The sequence below is a fragment of the Hyla sarda genome, chromosome 2 (genome assembly GCF_029499605.1).
Source record: "Hyla sarda isolate aHylSar1 chromosome 2, aHylSar1.hap1, whole genome shotgun sequence".
In the NCBI taxonomy this organism is placed as follows: Eukaryota; Metazoa; Chordata; class Amphibia; order Anura; family Hylidae; genus Hyla; species Hyla sarda.
In genome coordinates this window covers 460,452,864-460,475,476 of record NC_079190.1, presented here as the reverse complement: position 1 = coordinate 460,475,476, position 22,613 = coordinate 460,452,864, and the positions used below count along the sequence as shown (strand labels likewise).

At 44.6% G+C, this 22,613-nt stretch overlaps 1 protein-coding gene across 9 annotated transcripts in view; it reads right to left on the bottom strand.

Annotated features, from left to right (window-relative positions):
• Window positions 1–717: 717 nt before the first annotated feature.
• The window catches only part of LOC130357063 (uncharacterized), a 732,821-nt gene continuing 710,925 nt past the window's right edge, over window positions 718–22,613 (bottom strand). For all 9 annotated transcript variants that reach the window (XM_056559412.1, XM_056559411.1, XM_056559410.1 and 6 more), the window contains one exon: window positions 718–3,546. In XM_056559412.1, coding sequence (XP_056415387.1) covers window positions 1,101–2,228 — 1,128 coding nt within the window. In that variant the 5' untranslated portion in view covers window positions 2,229–3,546 and the 3' untranslated portion in view covers window positions 718–1,100. The remainder of the gene's footprint in view (window positions 3,547–22,613) is intronic.

Sequence of the window (22,613 nt, the reverse complement as noted above, 5' to 3'; positions counted from 1 at the left end):
GCGTTCCCTACAATGTGGCACATTTACTACGTAGGGGAGATGCCCCATTTTGTATACAGGACTGTGCACGAATAGAAAATTGATATTTTATTTAATTGTCAATATTAGAACATTTATTTCTGCAATCCATAGCCAAGGTTCAGTTTTTGAATGGCAAATAAAGCAATATTGGTCCTTGTTTCGTACCGTGTTTCCATAATATCAAAGTTACAATGGTGGTCGATGAAGGTTTTTACTACTAAAAATATATTACAATTTATTAAATTAAACAGGTCTCCTTTCTTCCACAAACAGCACCACATCGGATCACAGGTCATGTTGGTTATTGCAATATGGCTTTATTTCCTTTAATGGGAACCAATCATTAGATTTTACCCTACATAGCGCTTGACATAGCGTTATATAAGGTAAAATCTCTTCATATCTTCACCATCCCTGGGAGCAGGAGTATCCCCCAGGGATGGTGAGGATAAATATTTTACCCTATATAACGCTATGCCAAGCGTTAGGGTAAAATCTGATAATTGGTTCCTTTTATTCCAGGAACAAACTTTATATATATATATATATATATATATATATATATATATATATATATATATATATGAATATGCAAAGCAGCTCATTACACCACCTTCTCAGGTAGTGTTCCCTGGTATCAGCTTGTCTCCTGTTAATGAATATAAAAAGCTGATCGGGATTTATGCCAAGCCAGACTACTCCCCTAAAGAGAAGTTTTCTACCCATCTGCAGACAGCTGTTTCGTGGTTTATTGAAACAGCTTTATTGTCCGTTCAGTCATTACAAGTCATACAATAAATTACAATCACACAAAGCATGACAGTACAATAAAAAGCAAAGGTTCCCTAAGCTATACATCGCACATCATGCTACTCTAACACTCCGCTCAATCCTTTAATAGAAAAGCACAAGATATCGAATAACAAAACAATACAATCTGTGATTGGGGTAGGGGTGTGGGCTTTGGGGCGGGGGCGTGGGGGGTATGGGCGACTATGTGGGGGTGGGGAGGGGGCGGATCACAGGGCCAAACTACTGGGCTGTATCTTCAAGGAGACATGGGAGAAGGAGAGGGGTCTTCACTCCTCTTCTTCCTCATCGACGGCCGGGCTGTCCAAGATGGAATAGTCTCTAAGCAGGCTCTTGATGAACCTGCGGCAGTCCCGGACGGACATGTTCTCCCTGTTGATCATGAGGCGGTTCCTGGCAAGCCACACTGCGTCCTTAAAACAGTTCATAAGGCGCCAGGCCTCCTGGATGGCCTCCACGTCGTGGGTCCCAGGGAACAGACCATAAAGCACCGAATGGTACGATAGGCAGTTCCTGGGTACAGAGTCTCTGAGTTGATGTTCCAGGGCGTCCAACAGACCCTGTGCAAAGGGGCACTGCCAAAACACGTGCAAAGATGTTTCCTCCACATAGCGGCACCGAGGGCAGTACCGGGTTGTGCACAGGTTGCGGCCATCCTTGACGGCCATCCACGACAAGTCCTTGTGTCCATTGGTAAGCCGCTTTTTGGCCACATTAGTCCAAACTGTCTCTGCAGGGAGTCCCGGAACCAGCTCAGTCAAGTCCTTAGCTCGGATGAGCATGTAGATTGTCTTCGGCTTCCATAGGTCAGGTTTCAGTCCTTCCAGCTGGTGCTCCCTCACAAACTGGACAACATCCCCATAGAACCAGGGAGCGTTCCAGTTGTAAGGGATGGAGCTGTCCCACCTGTCCAAGCCCAGCTGTCTCCAGAGGGGCATAAGAAACAAGCGAGACATGGACCTGCCTGCTGAGCCAGTCTTTTCAACAAGAGTCCGCTGCATGCTGACACATGCAAAGGAGGCCCTCAGCAGAGTGGGGATATCGGGTATTCCCTTCCCACCCTTGCAGGGATCCTTGTACATCACAGTCCTCTTGACTCTGTCCCTTTTGCCCCAGATGAAGCAAAACACTGTCCGGGTGATGGCCTTGCAAACGGTGGTATGGGGAGGCCAGGCCTGTGCGGTACATTGGAGCACAGGCAAAACTTCACTCCGCAGTGCTTTGCCTTCAATAGAGAGCTTTCTGGAGCTCCACAGTCCAATCTTAGAGTTCATCTTTCCTAGTCGGTATTGCCAAAACTTAAGGGCCGCTCCTTCCTTCCTGAACCAGACTCCAAGAATTTGAATGAAGTCTGGCTTAACAGTAAAGGGGAAGGGGGGGGAGAAGCCAGGTGCCATTCCCTGAAGAGCATGGCTTCCAACTTCCCGCAGTTGACTTTTGCCCCCGAAGCTCTGACGAAGTCCTTGCAGGTCTGGACGAGTGCAGTCACCGAACGCTGGTCAGTGCAGAAGACGGCCACGTCATCCATGTAGAGCGAGCACTTGACCTCGTAGCGATCTGATCCTGGTGCGGTAATTCCTCTGATCTCTCCATTGTGCCGGATAGTCTCAGTGAAGAGCTCTATAACACAAACAAAAAGAAGAGGTGAAAGAGGGCAGCCTTGTCTAACCCCTGAAAGGATGGAAAAAGGGTTAGTCTTCCAGCCATTCACCAACACCGTGCTGTAAATATCAAAATACATGACGTTAACAAAAGAGCAAAACATCTTCCCCAGACCTAGCCTGCGCAAAGCCCTGCCCATGAATGCGTGGGAGACACGGTCAAATGCCTTCTCCTGATCCATACTGACCAGGGTGGCGCGGCCACGAAGGTCCTGGATGTAATAGACCGTGTCTGTCACAAGGGCAAGGCTGTCACCAATCCTGCGACCAGGAATGCCGCAGGTCTGGTCTGGATGGACGATCTGCCCGATGACAGATTTCAGCCTGTTGGCCAGCACCTTGGCGAGGATCTTGTAGTCCACGTTCAGGAGAGAGATGGGACGCCAGTTTTTCAGGTCACATCTCTCCCCCTTCCGCTTATACAAGATCGTGATCATCCATTCCCTCAACGACGGATTCTGCCCCCCACCACCATCTCCTCATACACCTCCAACAGGTCTGGACAGATCAGGTCACCCAGCGCTACATAGAGCTCGGCCGGGAGACCGACACTGCCCGGGGTCCTGCTGGGCTTAAAGTATTTAGTGGCAGAGAGCAGCTCCCCCACCGTCAAGTAATCGTCCATAGCCGGCGCACCTGCGGGATCAACAACGTTAGTGATACCTGACAGGAACCTCTCGGCGGCTTCGGGGTCGGATTACTTGGGGGCGTAGAGGTTGCTGTAGAAGTCGGAGACGACCCCCCCCACCTCCTCCTTGCCCCTCCTCATGTGTCCGGTCTCATCTCGTAGCTCAGTCAGGGGCGTGTGGCCAGCATGGAGCTTCCTGAAAAAGAAAGAGTTACACTTCTCACCCTTCTCCAGATTCTCCACCTTGGAACGAAAGATGATTTGCTTGGATTCCTCCTCATAGTGCCTTTTCAAGCTCTTTTTGGTCTCCTCCAGCTCCTCCCTGACGTCCCAGCCACACTGGAGCAGGTCCCTCAGGGACCACAGCTCGCGCTGCAGTTTCCTGAAGTCCCACTTCTTCGCGCACGCCTGTTGTCTGCCTTTTGCCTGAAAGAAACAACGGAACTCGACTTTAACATATTCCCACCAATCACTGATGCAGTTAAACAGACATTTGTCATGACGCCATACAAGGTACGCATCCCTAAGTTTTTCCATGACCTCCCTCTGCTCCAACAGGGAACAATTCAACTTCCAGGAGCCTGGGCCAGGTGAGAATCCATGGCCCAGAGTCCCCCGAAATTGAATGGCCCTGTGGTCAGAGAAGAAGCAGGGGACCATAGAGTACGACACCTTTCTGACTGCTCTCGAAGTGAAGATGAAGTCTATCCGAGAACGGAGCGAGCCATCGGGTCGACTCCACGTATTGTTTACGGAGCCATTCCCGATGGACCCAACAACGTCCTGCAAGGATGCCTCTGTCACCATCTCAATCATCAGCTTAGACGTCATGTCCAGGTTGGCGGATGTGCCAGAACTGCGCCCGTCCACCTCAGGGGGCATTTGAAGTCACCACACTACTGCCCTAGTGGTGGCGAGCTGGGCCCGCAGGGCCTGGAGAACCTCAAGTCGGACATTCTTCTCAGGGGAGGCATACACGTTGATGAGCTGCACGGGCTCACCCGCCCAGGAACCGTCTGCGACGAGAAGTCTGCCACAGACGAGCTCCCGGACGGAATCAAGTGCAAAGTTACCTCCCCTGATCAGGATGGCCACCCCCGCAGACCTACTGTCACCCCCACCAGACCAGTAGGAAGGGCCGTGAGACCACTGCCTGGCCAGATGGTTATAAGACCTAGAAGCAGACAAAGCACATTCCTGCAGCATGTAAACATCACACCTCTGAGAATCTAAGAACATAAATACAGTCTGAAATCTAAACCTAGCTCTAATACTCCTCACATTAATGCAAAAGATGTTAAGATCAGCCATGGGAATAAAAAGAGAGGTTAGTTCAGGTACTAGTTACCACTCCGGTCGGGCGGGTCCTCTTCTCTGGCGCCTGTCAGCTCCTGTGGCTTCTCATAGCGCCCTTCCAAGAACTCGTCGTAGACCGGGTTGGCCGGTAGGGGATGGGGCGGGAGGGGCAGGGGTGGGACGGCATGGGGCAGGGGTGGGACAGGATGGGGCGGGAGGGGCAGGGGAAGGGGTGGGAGGGGCAGGGGAGGGACGGGACAGGGCAGGGGTGGTGGCTTTCCCCTTCTTACCCTCCTTGGTCGGCTTGGCCATCCATGCTGCTGGCTCCGGAGCTGGGTCTGGCTTCGGATCTCTCGCTGCCACAGATGCCCATGTTCTCTCCCTCTGGGGGCAGTCCTTGTAGCTGTGGGCCGCCAATCCGCAAAGATTGCAGGTCTTGCTCTTGGGGCAATCCTCGGTCGTGTGACCTGTCACACAGCAAAACCTGCAGGCATCCTCTTTACAGTCCTTGCCCTCGTGGCCCATCTTGCCACATCTCCTGCAGGTCTGCGGCATGTCCGGGTAGAAGATAAGTCCTGTGGAGTTGCCCAAGGAGAATGTCGGTGGCAGGTGCTGTAATCCATCTGGAGAAGCAAGGTTCTTGTTCAGTCTGACGACCACAGACCACTTGCAGGTCCAGTATCCGAGGGAGTTCAGGATGCGGGTGGGCTCCCTCACCACGGTGCAGAAGCACTTCAGGAAGGTCGAGATGTCCGTGCCTGGGGTGTGTGGGTTCCGCATTGAGACCGTCACCCGCCTCTCCTCTCTTTGAATAGGGCAGTTGCCCACAAAGCGAGAGAAAGGGGATTCGGGACTCGCTCACCGCCTCCCAGTATCTTCTACAGGTTCCAATGGTGGCAAAGGTGATGTAGAAGATTCCGGACAGGAAAGTTGCAATTCCGAAAGTGTCTGCCGAGGAGAAGCCTTGATCCGCCAGCATCTTCTTGCAGAGAACGTCGTGGGACATGTCCGGCATCCTTCCGTCCACAGGCTTTAGCTTCAAGGCAACAGTCTGCCTCATGCAGGGCTCCAGGGCTGTAACTTCCAGGTTGGGGATTCTGCCGCCCTTTTGCCTTGCTATGGTGGAGGTTGAAGCTTGCTGTGGTTGGGACTGGACCTCCAGGCCTTGCCCTGCAGCCTCCTGGGTGGACTTGCTGGTTGAGGCCATGGCTTCTTCCAGCAGGCTCTTTTCCGCTTTCTTGCTTGTGGAGATTCTTCGAAAAGTCTTCTTTCCCGGGTGGGAGGAGCTATGCAGATCTGGTCCTGGTGGGAGGAGTTATGCAAATCCTCTCCAGAGGCAGCGAGTTTCTTCAAAAAGATTCTGCGCCACCTTTGTCGAAGTTCTGGAATTCACCGCCAATTCTTCCTCAGCTTCTTACGGAGCTGCAGTCTTCAAGATGTTCTCCTTCTTCAGATGTTCCGAGGCAGGCAGGAGATGATCTTCAGGTGGTATGCTCTCGAGAATTGCGGGTTCTAATAAGAACGAAAAGTAGCACAATGCTGGGAGTTCTTCAGATCGCCCCTCATCAGTACAGAGCAGGGTGATCTGGCTTGGCTGAGGTGAGAGGCCTTAGACCAACTAAAGGGGCTAAGTATTTACCTCAGGGAGAGGCCACCACTTCAAAGATCCCTAAACACCCTCTATAGTCATTAAAGGGGTACTCCGGTGGAAAACTTTTTTTTTTTTTATGAACTGGTGCCAGAAAGTTAAACAGATATGTAAATTATTTATATTACAACATTTTTACCCTTCCAGTACGTTTTAGCAGCTGTATGCTGCAGAGGAAATTCAGTTCTTTTTGAATTTCTTTTTTGTCTTGTCCACAGTGCTCTCTGCTGACACCTGATGTCCGTACCAGGAACTGTCCAGAGCAGGAGAAAATCCCCATAGCAAACCTATGCTACTCTGGACAGTTCCTGACATGGACAGTGGTGTCAGTAGAAAGCACTGTGGACAAGACAAAAAAAAAAAGAAATTAAAAAAGAAAATAATTTCCTCTGTAGCATACAGCTGCTAAAAAGTACAGGAAGGGTAAAGAGTTTTTAATACAAGCATTGACAAATCTGTTTAACTTTCTGGCACCAGTTGACTTATAAAGACCTAAAAAAAATTTTTTCCACCGGAGTACCCCTTTAAGCTGTATACTTAACAGACAATCATGATAGTAAACAGATTTGCTTTTTTATATGATCTCAAAGACAACAAAAGAACAGCCAGCACCACCGTACTGCACATCCACCACTCAGACTCAGCTCAAGATATCGGACCCAGGTGTGTTGATCCGGCAATGGCAATGCGGCGCTACATGCCAAGAAGTCCACAGCAATGGATATCACTTCACACAAAGAAAAAAGGAAGCGGAGTGCTCACTGTTCCAATTGCAGGCAGACCGATCTTAGAAACATAAAATATGTCGGCAGATAAGAACCATTTGGCCCATCTAGTCTGCCTAATAATCTGAATCCTATCAATAGTCCCTGGCCCTATCTTATATGAAGGATAGCCTTATGCTTATCCCATGCATGCTTAAACTCCTTCACTGTATGTGCAGTGACCACTTCTGCAGGAAGGCTATTCCATGCATCCACTACTGTCTCAGTAAAGTAATACTTCCCAATATTACTGCAGAAACCTTTGCCCCTCTAATTTAAAAAGATTTCCTCTTGTGGTAGTTTTTCTTCTTTTAAATATGCTCTCCTCCTTTACCATGTTGATTCCCTTTATGTATTTAAAAGTCTCTACCATATCCCCTCTGTCTCTTTTCTTCCAATCTATACATGTTAAAGGTGTACTCCGGTGCTTAAACATCTTATCCCCTATTCAAAGGATAGGGGAAAAGATACCTGATTGTGGGAGTCCCACAGCTGAGGACGCCTGGGATCATGCACGTGGCACCCCGTTTATAGCGTGTTGGCTCCGGGACTGATTACCGGCGACCCCAGGGCCAGCAGCGTGTGACGTCACGCCTCCGCCCCCGTGAGACGTCACGCTCCGCCCCTCAATGCAAGCCGACAGGAGTGGACGTGATAGCTATCACGCCCCCTCCCGTAGGCTTGCATTGAGGGGCGGAGCTTGATGTCACACGGGGGCGGAGGCGTGATATCACACGCCGCCTGCCCTGCGGTCGACCATAATCAGACCCGGAGCGAACACGCTCCAGGCACTGATTACAAACAGGGTGCCATGTGCATGATCCCTGTGGTCCCCAGCTGCGGGACTCCCGCGATCTGGCATCTTATCCCCTATCCTTTGACTCCTGGATAAAGCCTATCCCGGCAAAACGCGTCAGAGGTTTGGTGTGGAACTGGGGTAAGTCCTGTACCGCTGCATGATCTTGTTTGCTGCACTGTTAGTATATGCTTTTTACTAGGCATTTCTTTGTACTGTAGCACTTGTGCACTTTACTTGCATAGCCTTTTCTTACTTCATAGGCAGCTTTATTGAATAGTTCATTGGCCTGATATCCTTTTTATTGTATATCTGCACTTTCTGTGCAGGGTTATTTATACTTCATGCAGCATACTTTTCTTACATAGACATTCAGCCATTGGGGTGTACAGAATTGTCTTACCCCAGTATCCCCGTCTATTTCTTTCCCACTGTGTGTACCATAATTTTGTGTATTTTAAACTATGTGATTTCTAATAAAGTATTTCACTTTTACATAATTTATTTGTTTGGAGACTTTTTTGTGCGCTGTTGGCGCCTGTAGGTGTTTATGGTTTATTGGAAGCTATATCTCCAACATTAGATTTATATCTTTTTGGAGCTGTTTCATGTGGCTAGGTTTTTTTAGGGGATAAGATGTTTAAGCACCGGAGAACCCCTTTAAGGTCCTTTAACCCCTTAACGATGCAGGACGTATATTTACGTCCTGCGCCGGCTCCCGCGATATGAAGCGGGATCGCGCCGCGATCCCGCATCATATCGCGTCGGTCCCGGTGCTCATCAACGGCCGGGTCCCGCGGCTAATACCACACATTGCCGATCGCGGCGATGTGCGGTATTAACCCTTTAGAAGCGGCGGTCAAAGCGGACCGCCGCTTCTAAAGTGAAAGTGAAAGTGACCCGGCTGCTCAGTCGGGCTGTTCGGGACCGCCGTGGTGAAATCGCGGCATCCTGAACAGCTGACAGGACACCGGGAGGGCCCTTACCTGCCTCCTCGGTGTCCGATCGGCGAATGACTGCTCCGTGCCTGAGATTCAGGCAGGAGCAGTCAAGCGCGGATAACACTGATCACAGGCGTGTTAATACACGCCTGTGATCTGTGTAAAAGATCAGTGTGTGCAGTGTTATAGGTCCCTATGGGACCTATAACACTGCAAAAAAAATGTACAAAAAAAGTGTTAATAAAGGTCATTTAACCCCTTCCCTAATAAAAGTTTGAATCACCCCCCTTTTCCCATAAAAAAATAAAACTGTGTAAAAAATAAATAAAATAAACATATGTGGTATCGCCGCGTGCGCTAATGTCCGAACTATAAAAATATATCATTAATTAAACCGCACGGTCAATGGTGTACGCGCAAAAAAATTCCAAAGTCAAAAAAAGCGCATTTTTGGTCACTTTTTATACCATTAAAAAATGAATAAAAAGTGATCAAAAAGTTCGATCAAAACAAAAATCATACCGATAAAAACTTCAGATCACGGCACAAAAAATTAGTCCCATACCGCCCTGTACGTGGAAAAATAAAAAAGTTATAGGGGTCAGAAGATGACATTTTTAAACGTATAAATTTTCCTGCATGTAGTTAGGATTTTTTCCAGAAGTGTGAAAATCAAACCTATATAAGTAGGGTATCATTTTAACCGTATGGACCTAAAGAATAATTATAAGGTGTCATTTTTACCAAAATATGCACTGCGTAGAAACGGAAGCCCCGAAAGTTACAAAATGCACAATGATTTTTTTTCGTTTTGCCGTGCATTTTTGGGTAAAATGACTAATGTCACTGCAAAGTAGAATTGGCGATGCAAAAAATAAGCCATAATATGGATTTTTAGGTGGAAAATTGAAAGGGTTATGATTTTTAAAAAATAAGGAGGAAAAAACGAAAGTGCAAAAACGGAAAAACCCTGAGTCCTTAAGGGGTTAAAGGGGTTATCCAGGAAAAAACCTTTTTTTTATATATCAACTGACTCCAGAAAGTTAAACAGATTTGTAAATTACTTCTATTAAAAAATCTTAACCCTTTCAGTACTTATGCGTTTCTGAAGTTAAGGTTGTTCCTTGCTGTCTAAGTGCTCTCTGATGACACCTGTCTCGGGAACCGCCCAGTTTAGAAGCAAATTCCCATAGCAAACCTCTTCTAAACTGGGCGGTTCCCGAGACACGTGTCATCAGAGAGCACTTAGACAGAAAATAACAAACTTAACTTCAGAAGCTCATAAGTACTGAAAAGATTAAGATTTTTTAATAGAAGTAATTTACAAATCTGTTTCCTGGATAACCCCTTTAACCTTTCCTGGTAAGTTTTATCCTGAAATCCATGTAACTAGTTTAGTAGTTCTTCTCTGAACTCTCTCTAGAGTATCTATATCCTTCTGGAGAAACAGCCTCCAGTACTGCGCACAATACTCCTAGTGAGGCTTCCCCAGTGTTCTGTACAGCGGTATGAGCACTTCTCTCTTTCTACTGCTTATTCCTCTCCCTATACATCCAAGCATTCTGCCAGCGTTTCCTGCTGCTCTATTACATTGTCTTCCTACCTTTAAGTCTTCTGAAATAATTACTCCTAAATCCCTTTCCTCAGATACTGAGGTCAGGACTGTGTCAAATATTCTATATTCTATATTCTGCCCGAGTGTTTTTACGCCCCAGGTGCATTATCTTGCACTTATCCACATTAATAGCGTGCTATTAACCCTTTAGACGTGGCGATCAAAGTTGAATGCCACGTCTAAAGGGAAAGTAAATCATTCCCGGATAGCTCAGGGGGCTGTTCGGGATGTCCGGCGAAATCGTGGCATCCCGAAGAGCATCCCTTTGCCTCCTGGTGTCCGATCGCCGAATGACTGCTCAGTGCCTGAGATCCAGGCATGAGCAGTCACGTGGCAGAATCATTGATCAATGGTTTCCTATGAGAAACCATTGATCAATGTAAAAGATCAGTGTGTGCAGTGTTATAGCCCCATATGGGAGACCTTTTGCGATATCACTAATGAAGATATTAAACAATATTGGTCCCAGTACAGATCCCTGAGGTCCCCACTTGGAACAAGACCTTGCTCTGAATATTCTCCATTGACCCTCTGTTATCTGTCACTCAGCTACTGCCTAATCCACTCAACAATATGGGAGTCCAAGCTCAATGACTGGAATCCGCAGACCGCACCGGTCCAAGCAGGGAGGCGGCAGATGGATTCGGGGGGGGGGGAGCTCAGACGTCGGGTCACGGACCATATCACGTCCCTAGGCACTTCGTCTCAGCGGCCTGATGAAGCACCTAGGGGTGTGATATGGTCAGTGGCCCGACGTCTGAGCTGTCCCCGGATCCATCTGCCGCCTCCCTGCATGGACCGGTGCGGTCTGCGGATTATCGAATATGATCGGTCTGCTTGCAATTGGAACGATGAGCGCTCTGCTTCCTTTCTTTCTTTCTGTGAAATTATATAGATTTGCTTTTTTGATGAAATGAAGGGACCTTATTTACATCACCACTATGACCGTTACCTGGTTCCCACATCCATATGTCGGCATTGCATTGGCAACAAAGATCATTGGATGATTATAGAAATAAACACCAACAGAATCTTCAGAGTAGGTGGGGTTGGGGGGGTTGAGTGTTGGCTAGGAAAGGGCTAATATATATAGAATTTAAATAGATGTATATTAAAGGGGTACTCCGCCCCTAGACATCTTATCCCCTAACCAAAGGATAGGGAAGAAGATGTCTGACCATGGGGGTCCTGTTGCTGGGAAACCCTGCAATCTCGGCTGCTGCTCCCGACGTTCATTTAAAGCGTTGAGTGCAGTGCCGGATGTTTGTAACATCACAGACATGCCCCGCTTGTAACGTCACAGCCATGCCCCCTCAATGTAAGTCTATGGGAGGGGGCGTGACGCATTGCCAGTCATCCGGTATGGAGCATAGTTTGCTCCGTTCACCGGATGTCTGGGGTGCTGCAGCCGAGATCGCGGGGGTCCCCAGCGGCGGGACCCCCATGATCCTTTGGATAGGGGATAAGATGGCTAGGGGCAGAGTACCCCTTTAAAAAGGAGCTAAACTGTGTATAGTATTAATTTAAAAATTTGTTTTAGGAGTACTCCTTTAAGTTTATCCCCACTTTCAACCAATACCAACTCTTATGGTTGCCTGGTCCATAACTGTACAGCTCAGACAGTAAAGTAATGCTATCAAACTTTGTAATGGAATTGCACTTCCTTCAGCCATAAGCAAGGACTCCATGTTCTCCACGAATGAGAATTATTTATTGCTTTGGTTTTTATAGGGGCGATTTACATATTTATAGATCTCAAACTTATATTAAGATTTCACATAAAACCCTCAGCCTTCTCTTCTCTAGGGTAAATAAATTTAGTTTTGACAACCTATGCTCTTAGCTGAGATCTTCTATATTTAATATATATATTTTTGGTTGCCTTTCTTTGAACTCTCTCCAGCTTTCAGATATCTTTTTATGGACTGGTGCCTGAAACCAGACTGCATACTCAAGATGTATTTGTATCCATCTTTACTATACAAGAAATAGCTTGTTGGTATTTAATGCAGCAGACTGACATAACATGCTATTTTGTAGTTTAGTAACATTTACACCAAAACCCTTCTCCTTTGGAGACTCGTAAGGCTTACGCTAACATTTTTCGTAATAAACAAAATAAATCAAAGCCTATGTACAACTCCCATTCCTTTATATAGGCGCTGTCATTTGAACAAACTTTGCTCAGATCACTTCTACAAGCTAATATGAGAAACTTTGTAATATATCTTATTAGACAAAACCCTTCTTTCTCCTGTTGTCAAAAATGTCCTTCTCCCTTCACCCTTACTCTGAAAATCAGCTCAGCTTTGTCTGCAAGACAAGCAATAGGAGTCTATAGAGGGGGGGAGCTCTGCTCACCAGCTCTTGGATAACTGCCGATTAGAGATAAAGCCTGCAGAGCAGAAATCTGCTGAAAAATACCATATACAAGTTATATACAGTGTAATAGGCAGAAATAGTGCTGCTTCTTGTACACACAGGGCAGCTCATCATGCAAAGTCATCTGAAATGACCGGTATGCTTTAATCTAGGACTACATTGTGATTTTGACTGTGACAGGGGTCACACAAATTCAAGTGTAGTTCTAGCCTAAGGAGGCATTAAGGTCAATAAAGGGGATTGCGTTGCGACAAGTGACCATAACCCAAAAGTCACAAGAAATCCTTTTTAGACATATATTTCTTGCAATTGCTGGCTTATGGTTGCTGCCACTTTTGGTTTATAATTTGAACCTATTTACTTACCTTAGCTGAGATGCAGTGTGAGTCACATGGCAAACCCTGTGACTGCCAAAATAGCTGTACACCAAAATAAAATAAACTGTGTATTTATATGTAACTGTTAAGAAACAGCATGAATATAAAGCACAAAATAATTCATTTTTTGGAAACTTCATTAAAGGTGAAAAGTTAAAGACAAATCACATGCTAATGGGGGAGGGCGTTGAAGGATTACAGTACAGATAGTGGTTGTCAGTCAAGGGTGTAAATGAGGTGATCAGTGCACAGAGGGGAGTGACTAACTGGTGAAGGGGCTGAACTATGCTGGAGGGGAACACCCAGTGGGCGCCAAAGCCTAATTTGCATATATTTATAAACATTTATATCTCAGCCCTGAAGAGGTCAATTTACAGTACTTATGCAGGCACTTATGCAGGCACTTATGCAGGGTCAAAAGCCCTATACACACATATCCTTACTTTGTACCTGCTAACAGGTCTGCTTTAAAGGGGTACTTTCAATCTCACCAACTGATGTATTTGTCCAAATTACATTCATTATCTATACACAGCAGTTTCCCTCTTCCAGCTGTCACTCACATGTAGGGAGTGATAGAAAAACATAATTCTTAGATCCACTTTGTCTCCTCAGTGAGACCTAGCCCTCTCCCTTCAAGACAACACTACTTGATTTCTGTTTGGTATAGAGCTCTAGCTATACAGCCACACCTCCCCTCCCTGTGTGAGGAGCTTGTGAGTCATGAGAGAAGAGCAGTGAAGATTCTCAGCCACAGCTCAGCACATAACCTGCTATTTTCCTGTGTAGATCTAATCACTGACTGCTGCCATTCAGAGCATAGCATGATTTATTGCTGGAGGAAGGATAGTCTGAATGAAAAGACCTGTACAGTGTGTGTGCAGTGTAAACATGCACACAGATAGTGAAAGCAATTGGCTGGCAGCCATTAAACAGACATGCACTGACTTCTGGGAGTTGTAGTCTGTGCTGAAAACAAGGAAAAATAATATTTAGGAGACATCATGGGCCAAAGTTTCTGCCACATGGATAACTACACAGGACACAGAATAGGTAATGTGATGGCTTTGGAGCATTTTTATTTTTCCTAACTTCCCTGGAGTACCCCTTTAAGTCTTTATTCACAGTATATTTCTGAAATATCTTGGGCATATGTGCCAGGAAATCTCCCGACAAGTACACCAGATTTATCCATAGAGCCCTATTCATCTGGCACGGGCCAAAAGAGTGTTTGGTACTGGACTAGTACCATTTTTTACTGGGTATAGAATGAAGTAGTAGGCTACTCCATTACATACAGAGGATTTTTTTTCAGTTGTACCTTGTAAACAATTATGACCTTGGCGGCATAGTAAATATTATTAAAGATAAGTAGGATTCCATTTCTACTAGATGAATGACACTATCTGGTGAGTGTCATTAGGCAAATTAATAGTGCTGTTTGGGTAATGACACCAAATTGTTCTCTTTAAACAAAGCGGCAGATGTGATTAAGTCGCCTGTGGAATGAATGGAAGTAGCGTTTACAATTTAGAGGATACTTAATTGAGCCCCATGTATAAAGGCGATGTGTTCCATTAGTATATATATCACAATGTCATATATCATACACTATACTTCATGGAGAAACTGACTTCACTTGAGCTAAGAAAAATAGCGCTAATAAATTAAGGACTAAATGAACTTTAAAAATAAAAAAAAGATAAAATCAAGCTGTTCCTTGAATGTTATTCTCAGATAATAATTGGGTTTAATGAGGATGTATCAGCTCTCCTGGGGAGTCTGTTTTGGTAAATACTTGCATTCTTTATGAACTATTCTGGAAACTATCTGCCATGTGCCGCCCCTGTTGTTCCTCTGGAACAATTATGAATAAATAGAAAGTTAAGCCTACTTCCATTGAAGCCAGCTCGCCATGCAACAACTCAAGGGGCAAACCGGCAGCCACTGCAACAGATCCCTGCTCCCCTGTACATGCTGTAGCTGCAAGAAGCAGAATTTGAATATTTACTAAGCTTCATGCGTCAAAATTATGGCTAAATTTGTATGAAATAACTGGTGTACTGGCATTTATTTTGTTATATTCTAGGACAGCTACATCTATGTGTTTTATTACTATAACTTGTTCATGTGATCACCAGTCTGACTCTCACAAAATTACTTAATGTGCGCCAGAGGATGTCAGTCCTGGGTCAGCTGACTTCCTGTGAACTACACAATGACATCAGTACCAAACAAATCCCCTCCTGCTATCTCCTAGCTATTACCATCATGTGAGTCCGCTCTACCCACCTTTAATGGCCTTTATTTTGTACACGTACTTGATTGGTTGTTAAGGGGTTCATATTTTGAGGGCTATGGGTCTAAGGGACTTATAATAGCTTTAAACCAAATAAAAGGGGTACTCCTGAAAAAAAAATGTTTTTAAATCAACTGGTGGAAGAAAGTTTTCAAAACTTGTATATTGTTTCTATTTAAAAGCATCGATCCTTCTAGTACTTTTGAGCTGCTGTATTCCCTGGATTAAGTTGTGTAGCTATTTCCAGTCAGACATGGTGTTCTCCACTGACACCTCTGTACTGTTTGAAAGTGTATCTGTCATGAGATTTAAAAGAAATGCTCCAGGCCTACTCTTTAACTGGTGTTGAGCCTATCTGTGTGATGTGTATGGTTTCATCCTTTTTTATGGCTGATAATTCCCTTGTTTATTTTGTTCACACAATGCTTGCAGTTCATTGAGGAGGAGGGAAGTTTCCGTGCTTTTCCCCCCACTCCTCAGAGCTTGCTTGTCCCGCCCAAAATTCTGGTATTTTGTCGTGGTGCAGACAGAGGCACACAGGCAATATTTTAAGGGACAAGACAGTGGTCTGGACAGTGAAAGGACCCCTAGTGGTAAGAAAAATATAGCATTTTTTCACCCAAATATATAAACATTTTTAACCAATGTATATAACAAATATACATATAATGTTATTATCTGCATTATATAAAAAGTTTTGCAAATGACAGTGTCTATGAATGCCCTGAGGCGCAGACCTCTCTCAGTTCACCCCAGTTCATTAGCTTTCTCTTTGGTCTGGGTAACCTCATTGTCAGCACATTTTGCCGCATGTATTCAAATAGTCACAGGAAGTAACATCTGCTATACATTACACTGCCTAGAAGCAATTGTGATCCCTGAAACAAACTCCAGCGAATTTTTGCACTAAATGTTAAACTGTTCTTGTTTATTTTGCAAGTTCCTGAGTAAAATGGAAATAGTTTCCGTGGCCCTGTATCTGTGGTCGTTATTGCCTCAGCATTTGGCCCGGGAAGCTACTAACCTTTTGAGTGTGGAGGTTAACCCTGGCATCACAAACTCTACTAGTCACAGCACCTCACCATTACCACATGCATGCCATTACCTCAAGTAGCCAACCACCCATGGGGTGCCCATTTAGTACATAAGAAATAAAAGGGTACTCTGGCTAGGGTAGGTTGAGCAGCAGTGTTATGTATTGAGCCCGGCCACAAGTAAAAAGACCGGGGCCAGGGCACAATACATCACAATGCCACTGCCGAGGTGGGTTACTGCTGTGGTAATCAATTAGCTAAGCTGCATTGTTGTATGATGGGTCCCAGGATCATCACCTGAGTACCCATTTAATGAAGAGCAGTGTTTCCCAACCAGAGTGCCTCCAACTGTTGCAAACCTACAATCGCGATGTGGAAATGCTGATATAGAGTAATAGAGACTGCATTGAGTCTCATTAGAGTGATTGGGAATTCCAATTTACATTGGAATATCTTTTTAATATTTTCCATACATATACATAAGACATGATGCAAAAACATGATGTGAATGGGGACTTAACTAGAAACATACTTACCAGCCTTATCATAGAATTACATGTCAATAGGAGAACTAGGATGAAGAACAATACAATGTGGAATTGAGCTGCACATGAAGATTCAGAGGTACAGTCCTTTTTATTTTTGTCTGTAGATAAGATTTTATTCTACTGTTATCTAAATTCTATGTGTTTAGATGAGGAGGAGGATGGAATAAACCCCCAGGGGTGATGCAGCAATCAATTTAGGCCCGTAGGAGGGAGATATCCTGCAAAATACTATTACTGTATATGGGTCATTTACATGGATTACTCACCTAAAGTATTTCATTTATAATTAAGCTAAATACATAATATAATCATTGAGTAAGAGAAAGCTAAAAACAAAACTATTCCTAATCCAATATCTCTATTTTACTCTACTGTTGATAGTAAGCACATCATTTTAATGTAAATATAAAGCTGAAAAAGAGTGAAAAGTACATATTTCGCACTCACCTGGTTTCATGCCAAAGAATGGTTTCTTTATGCCATCTGTGGTGTCCCGGTACAGGACTTTGTCCTGTCCCTTGTCTAAAATCCCCTCAGCTAGAGTCCCTCCATGTCAATAGGGCTCTCCTGTAGGGCTTACCCCTAGTCATCTCATATAAATGTGTTATTTAATGAACATATTAATTTAATATATAGGAAATATCGATGTATAGGACCTTAGTGGTCACGTGATACACAGTTGTAATGTATAAAATGCTTAAGGACCTTTGGAGGTCTTGTGATGTACCCAGAGTTCACTGGGTTCATAACTTACAGGTTTGCTGACCAATGAGCTTTGTCCCACCCTCTTATTATATAAGGGGCTGCTGCCACTAAATTTGCGCTCTTAGTTCCGGATTATCAAGCAAGCACATCTCATCATCTCATCAGCATCATCAATTCAAGCTAGGCGTGAAGCCTAACATTCCGCAGCCACAAAACGTGAGTTATTAAAGCTCAAACTACTGAATCCTGTGTGACTACTATCAGCTCAAATATTCTAAAATAGTAACACAGTGGCTAGCATCAAAAGTTCACTGCTTCCAAGTCCCAACAAACCTGTGAGGAACCTGTAAACCCGATTCACTCGTAAAACACTGTTATTTTCAATACCCTTGCATAAATTCCGCAAGTAAAGTTTCTTCAGTTTACTTCATAGAATCTAATGTGGACATTCCGTTATTTCTCCCTACCGTTTGTGGGACGGTTGGCGGTAGGAAGATTACTATTGAGGAAACCTCACCCTGGCATCACGACATCTAAGGGTTAACACCACCAGACCCTACACTACCACTGCAACACCCCAGTTACCATTATCCTCCCGACACCACAAGTCATGTATATGAGAAATAAAGGTTCGGGTAGGGAAGAAGAAAATGTGAGCTCAGCCGAGTTCGTGGAACGACTGTCCCGTTTCGCGGGTTCTCCACTTGGTCACGCCCAGAGATGATGCTCACGGTCTCGGTTAAATAACCTACCGCCGTGATTGGAGATCAGCTGACGTGCTGTTGCCGAGCAACATGACTCTGCATTTTGGCGGCTGCCGAGGGCAGTCACTTACATCTTCCAGCTGTGTTCGGTATGCAGCATCCATCTGCAATGAGGTTGAGTAGAAAGGGAACCACGGGAGTGATTCTGTATGCATGAAAATGCAAAAGGGGGGGTAGGCAGAAAGAGGGGGGGAAGAAAACGAGAGGGAGGAAAGCAGGGTGTAGGTGGGAGAAAATAAAGAAGGGTGTAGATGAGAAGGGGAAAGGGAATGCACTGAATTCGTTGTGTTCATTAAACCCTAAGGGTCCAGTAGCTCCCAGCCTGGACATCCAATGTGCTTCCCCTTTGTTGCAGAAAGGTTTATCTGGTAAGACATTTAGGAGTTTTCATGACAGTTTCCAGACCAAAGAAAGTTAATAATGTGGGGTTGCCATTATATTCTGTCTGCAGATGTTCGCCCAGTCTAGGCACCCCTTCTTCCCTCCGGGAAAGTCGGAAATGTTCTCTAAACCGCACAAACATCAGATGGATGGTGCATCTGACGTAAAAATATCCACAGGGGCACTGTGTGCCGTACACTACAAATTTAGTTCTGCATGTTATGAGATCAGTGACGTGCACGTTCTCTCCGCCTAGATGGTAGTTTCGCCCTTGTTTTAGTTGGCCGTAGAAGGAGCAGTTTCCACACTTGTGATTTCCCGTGGGGCGCAGGTCCTTAAGCCATGTGGATGGTGGTGCGTATTCCGATGTAAATGTACTGCGTACCAGTTCATTTTTTAACGTTTTGGTCAGGGCTGTGGAGTCGGTAGATAAATGTTCCGTCTCCGCAGTTTTTTGTACTTCCGACTCCGACTCCCCGACTCTGATTCCTCTGTATTAATATGCGAATGTATTTATAAACACTTACAGTTGAATTCAAGAAGCTGTTACACCTAGTTCTTCTACGCTCTTCTAGAAGAGAGGTAGTTGGTCAGAAGCTGCTGCCTTCTCCTTTTTGTGTGCTGATCTGCTGCTGAAGATAGGGCAGTGGGAGGATCCAGGAAGGGGCATTTATAATAAAACATGATTTCCCTAGTAGAATCCCATAGTCATGTTTAAAGTTTAAGCTAACAATCGGAGTTTACAAGTTTTTATAGCCTTAGCTGAATGGCAGCAGTTTTCCAATGGTTGACAGCTTCAGTCTTGAACTATTGACCCTCCATTCCCTTCACTTTTACACGTGTCTCTAGTCCGGCAAAAAAACATATTTACTTAATCCCTTATCAGTGAGAGGCTAGGTTACTTAACGCGTTCGTTTTGCGGTTACGTGAGACACTGCATGCATTGGTCTTTATTCTTACAGTAGAGAAGTCCTTAATTATAACTTTTTGTGAATTGGGACATTTAAACTTGCTTTTTTTTTAAATTCCAATCTAAAATTAGCAGCAGCGGAGTCGGTGCATTGTTTGCCGTCTCCGAATCCAGGTACCCAAAATTTCGTCCTCCTCCTCGACTTTGACTCCACAGCACTGTTTTTGGTACGCTTGTGAGCAATCAGTGGTTTTTCCATGGCTATCTCCATAGGGGGTAACCCTTGATAATGTGCCAATGGCGGTAGATAGCCTTCCGGATCACGCTGGACATTTCACTGTGTTTGAAAGAGAAGTTAAAGCGTCTTGGAGGAGAGGGAAATGTGGTCTTTGTAATAGGTTCCTCTCTCGATATCTCATTAGTTTTATTAAAGGCTGCATTCCGGCATGAATGTCGGGTAGCCTTTTTTCATTAGATGCTATTTTAATTGATCTGCTTGTTCTTTAAAGGAAGAATGGTCACTAGATCTTTTTTAGCTGCAAGAATTGGCTATTTGGGAGTGATCTTTTTGTATGGGTGGTAAGAATCATAATGCAAGTAGAGTAGAGGTGCTGAAGGTTTTCTGTAACCTGCGATTTGTAGCTCTGAATTCTTTATGGAGACGACCACATCTAGGAAAGCGACTTCATGGTCACTGTATTCCGAGGTAAAGCCATGTTCATTGTGTTCCCGCTGTTCAAATACAAGATGAATTGTTCAAAGCTCTCTTTGTCCCCTGACCAAACCACAAATATGTCATCTACGTACTGTCTGTATGCTTTGACATACCTCAGGAATGGGTTGGCATTGGAGTAGATCATTCGGGCTTCAAGGACAGCAAGGAAGATGTTTGTGTAGGTGCAGGAGACCGGTGTACCCATAGCTGTGCCGGTCTGCTGCTTGTACCATGCCCCATCAAATTGGAAATAATTGTTATTTAGGACTAGTTGTAGACCTTCTGTATATGCAAAAAATCAAACTCATCCAACGGAGTTCCCAGGGTGTATACAGAATATATATCCAATTTCCCTGATTTTCCAATACTAGGGAACCCCTAATATTAAAACTCATATCTTTATTGTTCTTTATTAAAATTCTATAACTTGTGAGAGAAAATTATTGATGTGCTTTAAAAACAGTTTGGGAGCAGGTGAAATGGGGATAATTTCCTTCATATAGTGATAGAGTTGGATATTTTCCCAGAGATTGGTATTTATTCCACTCTCCTGAGTCAATTTATTAACTCCAATCCTAGTATTATTTTAATTCACTCTTGATTCCTAAAATGCTATTAAAACTACATATGTTGGCACCCCCCCCCCCCCCGACGTTTCGCTGGCCGTAACCCGCTTTATCAAGGGCCGAGGTGCTAATGGTAGAATTCTCTGTATTCGGGGTTTAAATGGCTTCTGTTTGTGGGCGGAGGGCGATTCCCGTTCTTCCCCATCCAATCAGGTCGCCCTATGTCACCATCTGGATGTTTGAAACTCATTGGGCCAATAACTGCTTAGAACGTCATTCACCAGTGACGTCTATACTGTTGAAGGTTCCGGTCATGCGCATCTATTCCGGCACTATGTTTCACCTACAGTTCTGTTTATGCGCTACAGTTATACAGTTCTGTTTATACAGTTCTGTTTATGTTTAAAAAGAAGGATTTATGAACATCTTGCCATTCGCCCTAATTTCTCCTCCCAATCCATGTCTGGTTTGACCAGGCATTTAGTGGAGCATCATGAAGGGAAAAGTAACACCATCTCCATCCAGGGAATTGAAAAAGTACCCCCCCCCCCCCCAAACGGGGGGATGATTGGTTACATGCTCTTCATACGAGAGAGGCTTTTTGGATCTTAAGGATGGAAACACGTGCTCCTATGGGTCTTAACTATAGAAATGACCTCATGTATTTTTACTAAACTAGTATTTTTTCTTTCAGCCTTATGTGGTGTTTTCTGTATATCTTTTAGTCTTGGTTATGGTAGGACCTACTCGCCCTCTGAGTGTTGTGTTGTGATCCCTGTCCCCTATTGATGTTTTATGGAATACGTGCTTACCCACAGGTTCCCATGTGTCTGAATACTAAAATATTTATGAACTTATCATGTCTCCGAGAATACGATCTCATGGCAGTCTCAACATATGCTTATATATATATTTTTTCTATTAGTGGTCTTGTGTGCATTGTATTTAAGCATCTAACCCGCCTAATCGATAAACATGTTTATTACAATTTTTTCATCATTTAATATCATATTTTGCTATGGGTTAAACTCCCATATGTATGATTATACTTATATGCGTTTTTTGGACATATAGGTTGGAGTTCACAATATGCGTTTTATTTATTTACTTATTACCATATTTTGTTCTTAGTGTGCTCGGGTTTTTTTTTCTAATGCTGACTATGTTATGACAGTCTAGCCACCCGGGTATGCCCCACGAGCGGCCGCTATACAACAATACTGCATTGTTTGCATACATTGGATGTCACCATACTTATATTCATATGACAAACAGGTCACTCATGGGTTAATCAGCCATCTTTTTCCACTTAGTTAGATCTTACCTGGCCGCACCTTCCTTTCTTTCTGACTACCTTCCTTATGCCACGTCACATCCTGTTTGACGGAGGCGGGGAGTTTTTTCCACGGTGGGACCCGACCATATGCCAGTGGGTATTTAAACCCCCGTGTGACTAGTTACCAACGCCATGACTAAGAGCAACTGCTCGAAACGCGTCGGCGTTTCACCCCCCTTTTGTTTTTAGTGACATGTCACTTGCCACCTTGTGGCGATTTTCCATGTTTTAATTAGTTGCCATTAAAGGTTAAGTTTTATTGAATACCTCAACCCAGGAGCTGGACCCCCTCCACTTCTTTTTCTCTGTTTATGCGCGTTTTCCATCTGGGGCTGTATGCAGTGATCTCACAGTCACTGCGTCAGTTCCGGTATCTCGCGTCCCCGTGGTCAGTCAGCTGACCTCTTTGTTTACAT